At 37.7% G+C, this 17,730-nt stretch overlaps 2 protein-coding genes across 4 annotated transcripts in view; one reads left to right on the top strand and one right to left on the bottom strand.

Annotated features, from left to right (window-relative positions):
- LOC130084293 (counting factor associated protein D-like) overlaps positions 1–17,730 on the bottom strand; it is a 60,820-nt gene that overhangs the window by 28,307 nt on the left and 14,783 nt on the right. The gene's annotated exons all lie outside the window — the stretch shown is intronic.
- Positions 1,890–16,695, top strand: si:dkey-166k12.1 (solute carrier family 22 member 13). Of its 3 annotated transcripts, none has more exons than XM_056249606.1 (10): positions 1,890–2,434; positions 3,462–3,565; positions 4,753–4,907; positions 5,280–5,448; positions 6,277–6,391; positions 6,748–6,851; positions 8,528–8,739; positions 8,869–8,977; positions 16,225–16,425; positions 16,521–16,695. In XM_056249606.1, exons 1-10 carry the CDS (start codon positions 2,093–2,095, stop codon positions 16,621–16,623), a joined length of 1,614 nt encoding a protein of 537 aa, XP_056105581.1. In that variant the 5' UTR covers positions 1,890–2,092; the 3' UTR covers positions 16,624–16,695. The 3 variants fall into 3 exon arrangements, with proteins under 3 accessions (XP_056105581.1, XP_056105580.1, XP_056105582.1); XM_056249605.1 differs by having other exon boundaries at positions 16,497–16,695; XM_056249607.1 differs by lacking the exon at positions 16,521–16,695 and having other exon boundaries at positions 8,873–8,977; positions 16,225–16,372.

Raw genomic sequence — 17,730 nt, 5'->3', positions numbered from 1 at the left:
TTTAAGGAATATTGTAGTATTTATTATAAACGATTTACCCGTATACATCATTATTTTTTAATTCATGTGCCTCATAATCTTTAATAAAATAACCTCCCCTCTCTCTTGCAGCGACATCTCTTCTCGGATGAAGTGTTTACTGGCTCAAGGGCGGGGGCGGGGCAACCTGTCACTCACATCAGATCGACCAATAGCAAACCATAATCATTCAATCAATTCCCCACGGACAAAATCAAGTCCCGCCCTACTTTTTCTGTTGTTTGAAAAGCCGTTTCACTCGAATTTGTCAATAGAGTGAATATTTCAAAGATTTTTTTATTTCTTTTTGTTTTTTACTTGTGGGGGGAAAGTAATGCTGTCCCTGTGTCAACTCAAAAGAGACTAATTTAAATCTAATAAAAAGCATTGAATGGTCATGTTAACTGAAGTCGTTTCTGTTCATGGGGCGCCTCATGAACCTTTCCAGCCTCACAGCGTGTAGACAGTGACATTCTGCTCAAAAACAAGCACACCAGGACAGATGAAATTCCATTCAAATCAGAAAATGAAGGCCATATGTTTTATCAGCTGAGTAAACGCTGTATGATCAAACATTGTGGCAGCAGGTCATCTTTGCAAGACTAACAAATAAAAAGTTAGTTGGATACAGATGCTTTTCGTTTTGTTAATTTAATTTAATTTAATGATGATAAAATCTTATCTATAATCTTATGTGATAATTAATTAAATTTAGATCTAATACGGATAATAAAATGAATATTTGTGTTAAAAATTTAAATGGTAATTTATAAATTTTTTCTATTGGTGTTTGGTTGTAAGCAGCTGCTTTTTATTATTATTATTATTTTTTTTTACTTATTACACATTTTCGACTACTAGGCTACTCTTTATTGATATGCATTTTTAAGCATTTTTTTGATTAATTTTACTTCTAATTTTGTTTTTCTGCTGGTAAGCTATTTGGGTCATGTAATGATTGAAAAGATTAAATAGTGAATTTTTACTGATATACCCAACAATGTAACAGTAAGTGTTGTATTTATCATGAAATTGGGATACACATGCCTTGAGACATAGGCAAAATATGAGATATTTGATGTCTCAAAACGCTGTAAAATGTCTCAAATAGTTTTTTAATCAACTTCAATATGCTTGAATTCAAATGGTGTTATAATTATGACTAAGACAGGTTTAAAATCGAAATTGTTGTTGACTATAATGTCCTGCTATACATTTTCTGTTGTTGTTCTGTTACTTGTTTATGTTTTTACATTTAATAAAGGTTTTAATTCAAAAAGATGGCATTTGGAATGAAAAGCAGCTTTTTTCGTGAAGGCACGCTTTTGTTTCTCCAAGTCCCCGTCTCTGATCTTGTTTTGAGCCGGAGGGGAGGTTGTTTTTCCCAGTATACGGTGGGTCGCGTGGGACTCATTTACACAGAGCTTTGATCTACAGTCTCATTATGCGCGTGTCCCATTTAGACCAAGACGCCACCATCCACCACTTACACAAAATGCTCGAAAGGGATTTTTCAAACTAATCAGCCAATTCACTCCAGACAATAGTGTTTGTTTTTTATGACCCTTTATAGGCTATCATTCGTGGCTTCTAGTCAAATTAGTAAAAGTAACACAGCAGCAGCTGCTCTCGGTCCATTCCAGGCGATACTGTTCTGCTCCAGCCTTTACAGTTGCTTCACGATTTTGTAACAAGCTGAGCGCGCGTGTGTGTGGTGTTTTCGGGTGTTTTACACACAGATCTGTCCCGAGCCATGGAAAAAGGCGTCTGGAAAGTGGACATCAACTCACTTTGACATGTCTGGCTTTAAATGATCTGTTTTGTCTTGAACAGGACTTGCTTGTGCGACAAAATATAATTAAAAGATGTTGTAGATTACCAACAACAATGGCACGTGCTGCGTAAACATATGCTATTGATTTCTGCGCGCGTTCCTCAGGATAGAAAATACATAATGCTTTTTAATTTAGCTGTTTTTATAGACGTTACGATCTTCACTGTACTCTTGATCACTGTGTTTTGATGGGGGTGTGAAGGCTCATCTCCCTCAAGACTTATTTTTTCAAGCTCGAGAATGAATTTCGACCAGTTGCTGGTCACAGTCGGTGGCTTTGGGAGATACCAGAAGCTTTTGTATGTGTGGATATGTTTACCGCAGATCTTTCTCGCATTCCACATGATGGCGAGCGTCTTCACAGGCGCGACGCCACCCCACTATTGTCGGGGTTCGAGGATGGACGAGGACTGGTCGCTTACCGCCTTCAACCTTTCAAATGTGAACATGAGCATCTCTCTTCTGCCGGGGCACGCGGACTCGTGCACGGTAGTTTCAGGAGAGAACCGTAGTGCACGCTCCAGTTGTGAGAGAGGATGGGTGTACAACCATGAGATCTTCCACAGCACCACTGTCAGTGAGGTAAACACGGGTTAATGTGACGGTAAATGGGCACAATAAATATTACTTGACCAAACAAAATGTTATATCTTAATATAAGGCTAGTAAATGTACATGTAGTTATAATAAAATAAAACTTGTATCATTTTTGTTACACAGTAGCCTACTATAAGTATAAGTCATAAGTCCTCCGGGGACCCAAGAATAATTTTGTTCTATGTTAGTGGACATTATATTTGAGTGAATTTCTCTAACACCATATGTCACAGTTTTTGTCCTGTAAAGAGAAAATGTTTGGAGATTTCACCATGAGCATGTCAACAACAGCTAAATCAGCATCTATTGATTATTGACATATTACTTACAAAACAGGACAAACAATCTGCAGGGTATTGATTTCATTCATCCACTGTAGAGACAGCAGAACTTACCGCATGTTTATCAGGCATTTTGGGAGACACAACAAGTGAATAGGGAAAGACATTATATATAAATATCTTATGAAATATTAGATATTATTATTATAACTCCCATTATTACACTCTTTTTTCATTGCATGTTGCACCAAGAACACATCAATATGCAAATTAGATACAGTGTATAGATGCATTGTATTGAATGTCATGTCAATCCATTATTTTATATTTTTCATAACGTAGTTGAGAATAATCTTTATACAAAGTTTGGTTAAAAAAAAAGAATGTAAGGTTCTTTTACTCAGCAAGGACGCATTATACATTTACATTTGTGCATTTGGCAGACGCTTTTATCCAAAGCGATTTACATTGCATTTCACATTTTACATTCTCATCAGTTCTGTTCTTGCTTTCCTTGGGAGTCGAACCCATGAACTTGGCGTTGCAAGCGTCAGGAAAGCATATACCCCATATGCACATCACATGCCCCTTTTCTTCTTCCAAAATTGCATATGTAACTGTAGATTTGTGAGGAAGAAACAAGTGGAAGAAAAACTCCCAAAACAAAAAAAATAAACCAATAATGATTTTTCATGTAGTAATATTAGGGTTTTGTGTGTTTCTTTGTGCAGTGGGATCTGGTGTGTGAGAAGGCAGGTCTGAACAGTCTGAGCTCATCTGTCTATATGCTGGGGCTGCTGGTAGGAGCTGTAGTGTTTGGAGCGATGGCAGACAGGTACACACACACACACATCCTCACACTTCACATGTGTCTTTTGTTCGCTCAGCCCTAAACAACCTGAGGGAAACTTGAAGTCATGCCCTGCTCACAGCTCTATCTCTCTTTCTTTGTTATTCATTTTTAATATCAAATGCATGTTGCCTAAAGCTTATGCATTCATAGAAAGTAAACACACATCACTGTTTCCAACTTAATGGTCTGTATACTTTGTATACACTGAATAGCAGTGGTTCTCAAACTTCCTCTGAGACCTGAGCAAATGTCCAGGGGACCCCAATACGTCTTATGATTTAAATGTTGTTAACATAATCTTAATTATAATGCTACAAAAAAACACTACTGACAGCATATATTTGAGTTTACTTGTTCTTATTACAACAGAAGTACTAGAGAGACATATCAGCTTTGGACAAAAGGTGGTCTTGAAGTCAACCACGTTGAGCACCATTGCTATAGGGTGAATTAAAGACGACCTATGCTTTTTTTATTTATATTTTCAACTTTCTTTAGTGTGTAATGTTGCTGTTTGAGCATGAAAAAGGTCTGCAAAGCACAAAGTCACTCAAAGACAGATTCTCTATATCAGTGTCACTGTTTCTGAACTCCTTGAAACGCCTCCATTGTAGTCTTGAGTTTTCTTCCAGGAACAAACACGTCACAATATTCCTAATTTAAATAATTTCTTCACGAGGCATACGCATAAATAATAAAGGCCTGGTTGAGTTAGTTAGTAGTGTGTTGAATCTCACGGTTATGGTAAGGGGCGGGACATTTCCCAAACACACTGGAAGCTGTTGACCAATCACAACACACTGTTCCAACCGACCAATCAGAGCACATTATGCTTTTCAGAAGGAGGGGCTTCATAGAGACAGGAACTAAATAGAGCGTTACTGACAGCATGGGAAGAGAGGAAGTTTTTTTAACATTCAAGAATGAAAACCTTTTCTAGTAGAACCTAGAAAAAAAACCCAAGACTTTGTAAAAGGGCATACTATGGCCACTTTAAGGAAAACCGAGGCATTATTTGACAGTGAGATGCTCAAAAGTGGCCAAATTCACCTGATTCTAATAAATAATTTGATCAAAGTCTCTTCTGTATAATAATAAAAAAACACCCATCCATCCAACAACATTTCTCATCAAATCGTTCTCATTCTTTCTCTCTCTCTCTCTGTAAGGTATGGGAGGAGGTTTGCCATGCTCTTGTCTTTAGCGCTTCAGACAGTGTTTGGTGTGGCCGCTGCCTTCGCTCCAAACTTTCCCGTTTATGTCACCCTGCGCTTCATCATAGGAATTACAGTGTCGGGTGTGATAATCAATGCATTTGTGCTAGGTGAGCCATGGCATGCTAGTCATTTGTATCAAGAAAACATTTACTTATCCATCTAACTGGTTAGCACTGATCATGCACGATTCCATCAAATGGAAAAGATGATAACTTGACATAGTTGTAGATATTCCCTAATGATAGAACACGTGTTGAACATTAATTGGCATGATTGATGATCTGTGCTTATACAAAAGGTTAGATGTTTGATTGTGCCCTTGAGATATTTTTAGTAAACACTACATGATAACTCATGCTCAATGTGACGTTGAGATTAAATGCCAACAGTAACAAACTTATTTCTTCTTTACCATAGCCCTAAATACCCTATATTGAGCCCTAAAACCCCAATCCCAAACACTTGCCCTCCCTCCACAGGCACAGAGTGGACCTGCACACAGAGACGGATGCTGGCCGGCATCTTCACCGACTACTTCTTCGGCTTTGGCTACATGCTGCTGGCGGGTGTAGCCTATCTCATCAGAGACTGGAGGAAGCTGCAGCTTGCCATCTCTGCACCAGGCTTTCTCTTCATATTCTATATCTGGTGAGACAACAGAGAAGTATATATCAAGTTAACAAGTGAATATCAAATAACTTCATTTTAGGGCTGTCAAATCGATTAAAAGAGATGAATGGCATCTTACAGAAAAGTTTGTAAATATATAATACATGTGTAGTGTATATATATATATATATACACTTTTATGTTAGATGTGATTAATCGATTTGACAAGACAACTTAATTTGATATATTTTTGGGGTCTCTTATGCTCACCAAGGCTGGTTAATAACACAGAAAAAACTGTAATTGTGAAATTTTGTTACAATTTAAAATGTCTGTTTTATATTAGAATATATGTTCAAATAGTAATTTATTCCTGTGATCAAAGCTGAATCATTTTGATTCAGCATCATTATTCCAGTCTTCAGTGTCACATGATCCTTCAGAAATCACTCTAATATGATGATTTGGTTATTTATTATTTTGATCAATGTTGAAAACAGTTTTTTTATTTTGTCTGAACTTTTGTGTAAACTGTATGTATTATATGAAGTTATTGTAACTTTATTTAAATGTTACATTTTTAAAAGATGATAACATTTTAAATTAAGTTTTATATTTTTACTGGATTTAAACTTTAAATAAAAGTGTAATAATATAATAATACTAAAATAATTAATTTAAAGCATTGATAGTATAATATGTATCTGACTTTACACAATAAGCCTCAGAGACTCTTTTCCTCATAAATTAGTACATAAAAAGTCTCTCTTTCACTCTCTCTCTATCACTCTTATTACTTGACTTCCTCCCTTCCTCTGCTTTTATCGTTCTGACAACATAAATCTCTCCTCTCCTCCTTTTTCTCAGGGTTCTTCCACATTCAGCCCGTTGGCTGCTGGTGAATAACCGAAAGGAAGAGGCGATCGATCTCCTGCGTAAGGCGGCTGCGGTCAATGGCCGCACCTTACCTCCCTCTGTTCAGGTGCCACACACTTTCTCATGGACTTGCTTTCACTCTTTCTGGCTTTTTTCCGTCACGCCTCGGGCACAATCTTCAAATCCCATAAAAACTCTTAATAGCTCTGTTAGCATCACCATGACAACAACCATCCCCCACCCTAGGAAACCAAGGAGCCTTTGTCTGTAGTCTTTAGGAAGTGATAGTCTGAAGCTTTGGTTCACAACACCAGGGCAACAAGGAGATGACTTTCACATCATCAGATCATCAAGTGCATTTACCAAGCTTTCTCCCATCGTCCCCAATGTGTGTCTAGAAATGTTTGGTTTTGAAAACAGGATGTTTTTATAGCATATGCTACAATGCATCTGTTATCACAGGTGGAGCAATACGAGGGCCCGCAGGGACGCAGTCAGTATACAGCTGTCGATCTGCTCCGAACTCCCCAGATGAGGAGGAGAACGCTCATACTCTTCTACATCTGGTGAGATGTAGATGTATAGTTTCAATAAATTGCACGTTTCTTCAACTTCAGGCACTTTTATATCCATTTATATATTTTTCTTAGTGCTGGGCAACGATTAATCGCATCTGAAATAAAAGTTTGTGTTTACATAATATATGTGTGTGTACTGTGTATAATTATTTTGTATATATAAATACACACTTACATGTATATATTTAAGAATAATTTGTTATTTATATATCAAATATTTATATATAATATAAATCAGGTATATACAGAAATATATTCAAATATTTCTTAAATATATACATGCAAGTGTGTGTGTATATATACAAAATAATTATACACAGTACACACACATATATTATGTAAACACAAACTTTTATTTCAGATGCGATTAATCGTTGCCCAGTACAAATTTTTATTAAAACTAAGAGACTTTATTGTTTTATGAAGGTCACATTAAAAGTGTCTTGGAAAGTTTTTATCATGCCTTCTTTTTTTTATTCTTGCTGCATTTCAAATGCCTTTTATGTTTTACCCTGGTCCCATAACATGAAAATTCATCATATTAATATTAATATTATTCTAGGTAAATGTCACCTCTTAAATAGAATATTTTGTTGTGTATCATTTCCAATCAAGCTGTAATTTTGTCAAATTCTGCAAAAAAGACCTAAAATATTATTTAATTGTGTATATATTTAGGATACATAAAATTCTAGTTATGAAAGTAGAAAGGATTCTGCCATTTTATTTCTTTTTGTTTTAAAGGGATAGTTTCCCAAAATATTTTAAATTCTGTGATTAATTATTTGCCCTCGTAAGACTTTCGTTTATCTTCAGAACACAAATTAAATCTGAGAGCTTTCTGTCCCTCCATTGACAGCTACACAACTACCACTTTTGACCTTTCAAAAAGTTCATAAAGAGATTGTAAAACTAATCCATATGAATTGAGTTGAATTGATTTAGTTCAATTGAATTGGTTTAGTCCAAATTTTCTGAAAAGACTATCGCTTGAGCTTTGGGCTTTTATACACTTAAAAACATTCATCAACTCGCACATCAGTTGTGTTAAACAGAAGCTCAAGCATGTTCGCTTGACGTGTGAGAACCAATGAGGTTCATTCTCGTGTAAAGCGATTGAGTCTCTTCAGAAAATTTGGACATAACCGCTCAATTCATTTGGATTAGTTTTACAATTACTTTATGAAGTTTTTGAAGCATCAAAGTGGTAGTTGCGTAGCTGTTAATGAAGGGACAGAAAGCTCTCAGATTTCATCAAAAAGATTTGAATTTGTGTTCCGAAGATGAACGAAAGTCTTATGGGTTTGGAATGACATGAGGGTGAGTAATTACTGACAGAATTTTAATTTTTGTATGAACTATCCCTTTAAATGCTATTAAACACACATTAAAGATTAAGTACACAATCTGAGATGTGGTGGAAATGACACTGTGGTGAAAATCCATGACTTTAGTTAAAAAACAAAAAGTCTCCAGAGAGTGTGAAAAGTGTCTTTTAAGGGTTTCTTTTCTAAAACTCCACATGCCCGTATAGCTGAAGAAGCCCCCACAAACTCTATTGTGTGCAGTGTATATGTACAGTATTCAGTGTTTGAAATCATGCCCTTCACACGTGACACACATAAAGGTCTTCCTTAATTTACTTTTTGTCTCTGTTTCTCCAGGTTTGTTAATGTGTTGGTGTATTATGGTCTGTCTCTGGGTGTGTCTGACCTTGGATCAGACCTTTACTTCACTCAGTTCATGTTTGGATTGGTGGAAATTCCCGCAAGGTCACTGGTGTTGGTTCTCCTGCCCTGCAGTCGACGAATCCCGCTGAGTGTGTTCCTGGCTGTGGGAGGCGGCGCATGTCTGCTTACCCTCACTGTCCCAGCAGGTGACCAGTCAAACATGCCCAGAGACACTTTTATAGTCCTTTTACTGTGGTAAAGGACAGGGTGTAGTATTTTCTTGCGCTATTGTGGCCTTTCCTACTCTCGTTTCCATCATTTTCTTTTTCTCTCAGACAGTGCTCATATCCGAACTGGTTTGGCCATGGTGGGGAAATTTGGAATTACAGCGTCTTTTGCCATCATCTATATTTATTCTGCAGAACTTTTTCCAACTGTTCTCAGGTACTCGCATTCGCATCATATATGGATATTAAAAAGTCTATACACCCCTGTTAAATTTTTTTTTTTTTCGTGTGAAATGAAACAAAGATAAATCATATCAGAACTTTTGCACCTTAAATGTAAAAATTACAACCTATGCAATGCCACCGACAGTGTTGGGAAAGTTTATTTTCTACATGAACTAGTTCAAAGTTCAGTTCACAAATTTAAAAATGAACTAGTTCAGTTCATAGTACATACTTCAAAAAATGAACTAGTTCATAGTTCATTTTTTCCATATGTTGCTGCGAGCTTTTTTAAAAAAAAAATATATATATATATATATATTATTGCCACAGATAATGTGCAATGCACTCCGGTGCAGTGTCATAAACAACACGTCAACGTCGATTTTTTTCAGTTCATCATGAACTGAACTGAAAAAAAAATCGACGTTGATAACGTGTTGTTTATGACAATTAAAAGTAAATTACACTAAAATTTTTAATTAAAAATATCAATATAGCTTTTTTTAAGCAACACAAAAATTGCGCTTGTTACGCTGGCAGTTTCGATGACGTCACTGGCATGGTACCGTAGGACACGCAAAGGTGCAAAGGCAACAGCTGCAGGTCCTAATACACAGACGAAAATGAGCACTTTTAACGGCATGGGTTACGCATTTGAACCTGTGAGGGACAGTCCAGTAGTTTCTGACTACCACCACCACATGGAGGATCAGTTTCAGGCTCCACATAGCCTACAGCACAGGATCGTTTGGGGCGAAGTGACTTGTGTGGGTGTGTGAGCTGCCGGAGCATGGACACTGCACCGGAGTCAATCTGTTGCAGAGAACAACAGTCTCTGTTACAAAAAATTAACTTGAATAAATACCAAAAATGCAGTCTATCTTAAATGATTTCTTGAACGCAATGGCCGATCATAAGCAACACATATAACTGTGATTGGCTACATCACTCAACGCGATGTTAAAGCGTTGTTATGAATAGAAACTCTTGCTTTTCTGCAACAGATGAATAAAAATCTATTATTTTTTATTCATAGATATTTCTAGTTCGCGGGAGTCCCGCGAATCGTTTTATTTGTAACCCGCACACACAGAGTGAGTGCATAACCGCCCGCACTCGGAGTCTCTGCCATCAGATGTAGTGCCGCGCAGCACTCTATTGCGTTGGGAGTGCACGTCTCAAGGATAGTGTCGGGAAATATCGCTCGGGCAGAATAAGCTCTATTTCACTCTTCCTACGCTAAGGAACCGAGAGTTGTCATCCAGTCTCAGAGAGAGAGAGAGAGAAGAGAGAGAGAGAGAGAGAGAGAGAGAGAGAGAGAGAGAGAGAGAGAGAGAGAGAGAGAGAGAGAGAGAGAGAGAGAGAGAGAGAGAGAGAGAGAGAGAGAGAGAGAGAGAGAGAGAGAGAGAGAGAGAGTTGTCATCCAGTCTCAGAGAGAGAGAGAGAGAGAGGAGAGAGAGAGAGAGAGAGAGAGAGAGAGAGAGAGAGAGAGAGAGAGAGAGAGAGAGAGAGAGAGAGAGAGAGAGAGAGAGAGAGAGAGGAAAACAAACATGCATGCAAATGGAAATTATCGCGGCCGGAGAAATTATCGAGCTAATTTTTTTTTATCGTGCAATTAATTTATTTATTGACTATCGCGACAGGCCTACTAAATAGTCTGTCACTAAAAAATGCTCACTACAGACTCCAAATGCAGGGGCTGTCGGAGGGCTAGACAGTTACGGTGCGTTCACGTGCTATGGAAAATATGATATTTTCCACTTGTGAACTGGTATTTACCAGTGTGTTGCGTTCAAGTACTTTTGTTGTCGTAATGTGGTAAAAAGATGGAGATCCAGACCTGTTATTTAGCTAAAACTATTTTAGATTGCTTAAGTCATCTGCTACAGCAAGAAAATGATTTATCAAAACTCAAACGTAAATAATATATGCTGTATATTTTCTAGATCATGAATAGTACATTTTTTACCATTCACAACTCTTGCGTTGCTCTCCGCCATTTTGAAAAGGTCAAAGGTAATCTCATCTCGGCAACTCGTGCATCAAAATATTCTACGAGTTGCCCAGTGGAAAATACCACATGAGGGGGTGTTCATGTGCACTTTCCATGTCGGCTTTTGGTATTTACCATAATTACCATAGCACGTGAACGCACCATTAAAGGCAGTTGACTTGAGGGCTGGTTTCCTTGTCAAAGGTAGCCTGTGAAAATGTATCGTAACCCCAGCTGCCTTAGCCCTATACAATTCATTACTACAGCCAGGGGCAATACAGTATGAACCCCCCCTAGACCTGTTGGTTTCTGTTTCCCCAGCCATGTCAGCTAGCCTCACACTATTTACATGCTATGGCTGCTCTGCTATGGCGTTATATATGTGCCTCATTCCTGAGCGAGTAATTGTAAGTTTTGAGCACAGAGAACTATATTTTGCAAGCACATTGCATTATATTTTGAACAGAAATTAACAATCGCAAAAAAAAAATTCGTTTGAGCAAAGAAAAAACGATTCCGTGCTCAATAAATGTATTTGCTATTATCCATATTAACGTGCAATAATAACTCCTCTCACGCAGTTTACTCAGGTGCTCTCTCACAAACTTATTCTCTGCGCTCCTGTCAAGTCCCTCTCTCTCTCTCTCAACCTCTTAATTCTGTGCGCGCTCAACTCTTGACACACGCGCGCTCAACTCTTGACACACGCGCGCTCAACTCTTGATACACACGCGCGCTCAACTCTTGATACACACGCGCGCTCAACTCTTGATACACACGCGCGCTCAACTCTTGATACACACGCGCGCTCAACTATTGACACACACGCGCGCTCAACTCTTGATACACACGCGCGCTCAACTATTGACACACACGCGCGCTCAACTTGCAACAGCGTTACAAGTGTGCCACAAAATCAACCAATCGGAAAATTAGAGGTCAATTGTGATTGGCTGTTGGTCTCCAATCACCACGCAGCACAAAGAAGAAGAAAAAGGAATTTTATGGATAGATGTCTTCTCTAGTATGGAATGCCAAAGCTGACTTAATTAAAAATAAATAAATACATAAATAAATAAATATACGAAGAAATGCAAAAAAGCAAAAATACATAAATAAATATACAAAGAAATGTAAAAAAAAATACAAAGAAATGAGTATTTATACTTTTATTTCCTTATTTATGTATAATTGTATTTTTTTCACACATTTTTTATTTATACATTTATTTATTTCCACTTTTATTTATTTCCACATTTATATATTGTATTGTATTATATAAATTGATTTCCAGGGGCGATCAGCATCATATACTGCATGTCCAGTTCTTAATATTAATCGATAAACTACTCAGTTATTATAATAATAAGGCACTATGGCTGTTATCAGTAAAATAAAATTAACAAAAGTCATTAAGTCATTAAAAGTCAAAATCTTAATACAGAGGAGAATGTTTTTACACTGCAATTACAATTGCATAAAAGTCGTTATGAGATTAATGTTAAAAATAAAACATTTGAATATAGAAATATGAAATGATGGAATCAATTAAATTGTATGTTTAAATATGAAACTAAAACAGCCAGTAGGTGGCGGTAAGTCACTGTCTTAAACGAGTGAGTCATTTCATTATTTCAGACCGATTCATTCAAATACTGAACTTCGGGGAAAAAACACCACGTGTTATGTTCAACTGTACAGCTCAGGTATCAAAATTATGGCGGGGCGACGTGGCACCAACATTAATAAAAAATGTCAGCATTTAAAAATGCTGTAAAAAAGCCCATGTATGAGATAATTTTATTCCCGAACTGAATGAATCAGTATTTGAATGAATCGGTCTGAATTAATGATATGACTCACTCGTTTAAGACAGTGACTTACCGCCACCTACTGGCTGTTTTAGTTTCATATTTAAACATACAATTTAATTGATTCCATCATTTCATATTTCTATATTCAAATGTTTTATTTTTAACTTTAATCTCATTACGACTTTTATGCAATTGTAATTGCAGTGTAAAAACATTCTCCTCTGTATTAAGATTTTGACTTTTAATGACTTAATGACTTTTGTCAATTTTATTTTACTGATAACAGCCATAGTGCCTTATTATTATAATAACTGAGTAGTTTATCGACTAATATTAAGAACTGGACATGCAGTATATGATGCTGATCGCCCCTGGAAATCAATTTATATAATACAATACAATATATAAATGTGGAAATAAATAAAAGTGGAAATAAATAAATGTATAAATAAAAAATGTGTGAAAAAAGTACAATTATACATAAATAAGGAAATAAAAGTATAAATACTCATTTCTTTGCATTTTTTTTTTACATTTCTTTGTATATTTATTTATGTATTTTTGCTTTTTTGCATTTCTTCGTATATTTATTTATTTATGTATTTATTTATTTTTAATTAAGTCAGCTTTGGCATTCCATACTAGAGAAGACATCTATCCATAAAATTCCTTTTTCTTCTTCTTTGTGCTGCGTGGTGATTGGAGACCAACAGCCAATCACAATTGACCTCTAATTTTCCGATTGGTTGATTTTGTGGCACACTTGTAACGCTGTTGCAAGTTGAGCGCGCGTGTGTGTCAAGAGTTGAGCGCGCGTGTGTATCAAGAGTTGAGCGCGCGTGTGTCAAGAGTTGAGCGCGCGTGTGTATCAAGAGTTGAGCGCGCGTGTGTATCAAGAGTTGAGCGCGCGTGTGTGTCAAGAGCGCGCGTGTGTATCAAGAGTTGAGCGCGCGTGTGTATCAAGAGTTGAGCGCGCGTGTGTATCAAGAGTTGAGCGCGCGTGTGTATCAAGAGTTGAGCGCGCGTGTGTCAAGAGTTGAGCGCGCGTGTGTCAAGAGTTGAGCGCGCACAGAATTAAGAGGTTGAGAGAGAGAGAGAGGGACTTGACAGGAGCGCAGAGAATAAGTTTGTGAGAGAGCACCTGAGTAAACTGCGTGAGAGGAGTTATTATTGCACGTTAATATGGATAATAGCAAATACATTTATTGAGCACGGAATCGTTTTTTCTTTGCTCAAACGAATTTTTTTTTTGCGATTGTTAATTTCTGTTCAAAATATAATGCAATGTGCTTGCAAAATATAGTTCTCTGTGCTCAAAACTTACAATTACTCGCTCAGGAATGAGGCACATATATAACGCCATACTCTGCTGGTGTTGGTTGGCAACGGAGTAGCCTACCATGCCAGTGACGTAGCCGAATGTTGAAATCCAACATGGCGGCGCCCGTGTAACAAAAACAACATTTTCAACCTACAGTTTTATCCCTTTTAACAAATTCTGCCATTTTAATAATTGTACCAATGATAATAAATAAAATAGATCTGTTATATCACCGTTTTTCAAATTTCAGTTCAGTTCATCTTTAAAGGAGAACTCCATAGCTGCCAACTCTCACGCATTGGCCGTGAGACACCCGCATTTGATTGGTTTCACACGCTCACACGCCACACTCCCGATTTCTCACGCTGAAGTGTCAACCCGGGCGGTCAAATGCCTGGAAGATGAGTTTATCTATATATCTACCTGTTGAGCCACTCGTGATCGACTAGTTATACCGCAAATTCGTTAAAAATCTCCCGTTATCTAGAGCGAGCGTGCATGCGAGACAGAGATTGTGCTCCAAACCGCGTAGAGCGAGCGAGAGACCTTGCGCGAGCGAGCGAGCGAGCGAGACCCCCCCCACCCTCCCCCGTCAACAAATCTCACTCGTCTCTACCCCCCCCCCCCCCCCCCCCCCCCCCCCCCCCGTCGTCAACAAATCTCACGCCGAGCAAAACTCAAAAGTTGGCAGGTATGGAACTCCGGCGCAAAATGAACCTTTGGTCTAATTACACATTGTTACCTAGTCAACCGTTATCTGAGATTTGTTTTCATGATTATCGAATGTAAATAGTTTTATCTCTAAAAACAGTTTAGCCTATAAAGCTAGTATAACGCTAGTATATTGGGCATAGTGTAATGACAAATAAAAATCGCTTGTTAATACCACTAACAAGGCTGAAAATAGACCCACACTAACACGGTAACATAATGAGGGTCCCTACCTTCAAACCGAAGCATTGAGAACTTTGTAAGTGTAAAGACAGTTTAATAAGAAGACATTTTAAACATACAGTCAACTTCAGGCAGAAGCCATCTTTGAAATACAGCCTTTACCAGTCGATCTACGAACGCCGATCCAAGTGCGCTGGTGAGATGTGAACGAGCTATAAGTTGTGATAAGGTGAGCGCGAACAGCAGGCTTGGAATGGCGTTCGTAGATCGACTGGTAAAGGCTGTATTTCAAAGATGACTTCTGCCTGTATACGCGAAGTTGACTGTATGTATAAAATATCTTCTTATTAAACTGTCTGGACACTGACAAAGTTCTCAATGCTTCGGTTTGAAGGTAGGGACCCTCATTATGTTACCGTGTTAGTGTGGGTCTATTTTCAGCCTTGTTAGTGGTATTAACAAGCGATTTTTATTTGTCATTACACTATGCCCAATATACTAGCGTTATACTAGCTTTATAGGCTGAACTGTTTTTAGAGATAAAACTATTTACATTAATGCACGTCCCCATGTAAACAAAAAAACTTGAATTTGTGAAAATTGAAAATTGTGTGGACCTATAAAAACAGTCTATAGGTGCATTGTGTTTCTTTCTATGGTTTCTTTATCAAGTTAAAACGAAAACAAAACGAAATCGCTGTATTAGGATGCCTGGCGTCATAATACAGCGACTTTAGTCGTTTTCGCGGATCCGTGTGAATGGGGATTGTTTTGACAAGGTTGTCGTCTGTACTTGAAAAAAGCAAAGGAAAAACTTTTCCATTTTTAGTACATCGTTGTCATGTAAACGTACCCTTATTTTCGGGTTCTTTAAAACACTCCTTCCAAAAAGCACACTCTGGTCTGATTGGTCTTTAACCTTTTAGAGCGCGTATCAGAAATGTAACGCCCCTTACCATAACCGGCGAGTGTTACTGCCTTGAGGCGCTGTAAACATTGACATGTCTATGGCTGTAAACAAACACTACTGTAACTGCTACAGTAGTGTATGGTTTCTTTCTAAACATATGTGCTTTGAAACGATGTGCATTGTGAAAGCACCGTACAGATAAATATGACTATATATCACAAAGCAGCCTCTGGTGGGAGTGAAGAGCTGCTTGCTATTGTCAAACATTATGTGGAAATAATTTCTGATATGCCTTTTGTGTCTACAGGCAAACAGGTATTGGTGTTTCCTCGATGTTCGCACGGATGGGTGGAGTTTTAGCGCCACTAATAAACCTGCTTGGACGCCACACACCTGTTGTGCCAATGGTGATATTTGGCACCACCCCTCTGCTTGCTGCAGTGTTTGCCCTAGCACTGCCTGAGACTGCCAATCAACCACTACCAGACAGCATTTATGATACAGAGAAGTACACAATGACTTGGACTGTTCACCCAAAAATGAAAGCCCTTTAACCCTGCTAACACATCTCTCAAATAGTTTCTTCTCTTTTTCCTCCTTTAGATCTACTCTGAAATATGACAGACAAATTCCTGTCCACACCAGCCAATCACCAAGCAGCACAGAAGGACAGGAACTGCAGAGTTTAGCAGATGAGTCCAGATAGGCATGATACATGATCACACACAAACTCTATGCAGAATCTCTTTGTATTGTGTTTTTCATTATCAGTCACGCTGATGACAACTTGCGAATGGTTCAGGTTTTGATACGGTTTTTATATACTTTTTTTTGTAATGGCTGTAGGTTGTGTATTTAACTGCATTACCTTAGGACTAGCAATTTTAATCAAACTAAAGTGTAAAGTTTAAAACATGGATGAGTGACGCGATTGGTGCATCGCTTCTCTCTATCCACCCAAATTGTTTATCTGGCCTCTCTATGGAAAACAGATATGCTCCAAACAAACATTTGTGAAGGAGAAAGCTGAACTAAACAAATTCAGTTCAGTTTTAACAGATATTCACATTTAAAATGTGATTTTTTTTTTTCTTCTGGTAAAAGCACCAAAAATATTGATGACTCATCTTGGACTACAGAGATTTTTGTCCAATCAGATGCTCTTTATAATGAGAACGTCCCTCCCAGTAGCACCACTGGCAACTGACTAGCAACTTTTATGAGTGTTTGGTCTAGTCGAGAGAAAACCAGTGCCTTCTTTGTAATGTAGTCCTTTATATATGTGTCCAGTGTTTGGGAATTACACCATATTTGTCTTATGTGGGCTTGTATTTAGTTTAGCTTGCGATGACAATTCCCAAAGCTTCTGCCTGTTTGAAATTGTTTTATTAGCATGTTGGTATCCTGAATACCCTCAGTAGCTACAGGGAAAAGTATCTTGTTTAGTGCTGATTTGTCTGCATTTAGTTTTTCTATTGATTTTAGTGAAAAAACGTCATCATACGCACAATTAAAAGTGGTTTAATGTCAGTGTGGGATTGATATGCCATGTCTTTCCAACTTTGCTTGAGCCAATGATACATACACTACTGCAGCCAGACGTCCATCTCAGCCATACACTGCCAAATGACACAATATAGTTTTTTACTTTGTATACTGACATTAACTTTTTAAAAACAGGGAATTGTAGTTTTACTGCATGAAATTGTTTGATAGAAATTAACTATTTTATTATAGGCCTAATGCAATTTATCTAATGTTCTCAATGTTGACAGGGGATCAGATCTTAAAGGGATAGTTCCACTGACATGCT

This window comes from Rhinichthys klamathensis, unplaced genomic scaffold (assembly GCF_029890125.1).
Source record: "Rhinichthys klamathensis goyatoka isolate OS25496 unplaced genomic scaffold, OSU_Roscu_1.1 h1tg000060l_1, whole genome shotgun sequence".
In the NCBI taxonomy this organism is placed as follows: Eukaryota; Metazoa; Chordata; class Actinopteri; order Cypriniformes; family Leuciscidae; genus Rhinichthys; species Rhinichthys klamathensis.
Note: the sequence above shows the minus strand (reverse complement) of the source record. Positions and strands in the feature narration are given on the sequence as shown.

Bases quoted from the DNA above. Each gene is read 5' to 3' on its own strand.
- si:dkey-166k12.1 (XM_056249605.1), top strand. From the start codon at position 2,093: ATGAATTTCGACCAGTTGCTGGTCACAGTCGGTGGCTTTGGGAGATAC. The intron at 3,566-4,752 runs GTACACACACAC...TCTCTCTGTAAG, and splicing joins TTTGGAGCGATGGCAGACAG to GTATGGGAGGAGGTTTGCCA. The intron at 8,978-16,224 runs GTACTCGCATTC...TTGTGTCTACAG, and splicing joins CTTTTTCCAACTGTTCTCAG to GCAAACAGGTATTGGTGTTT.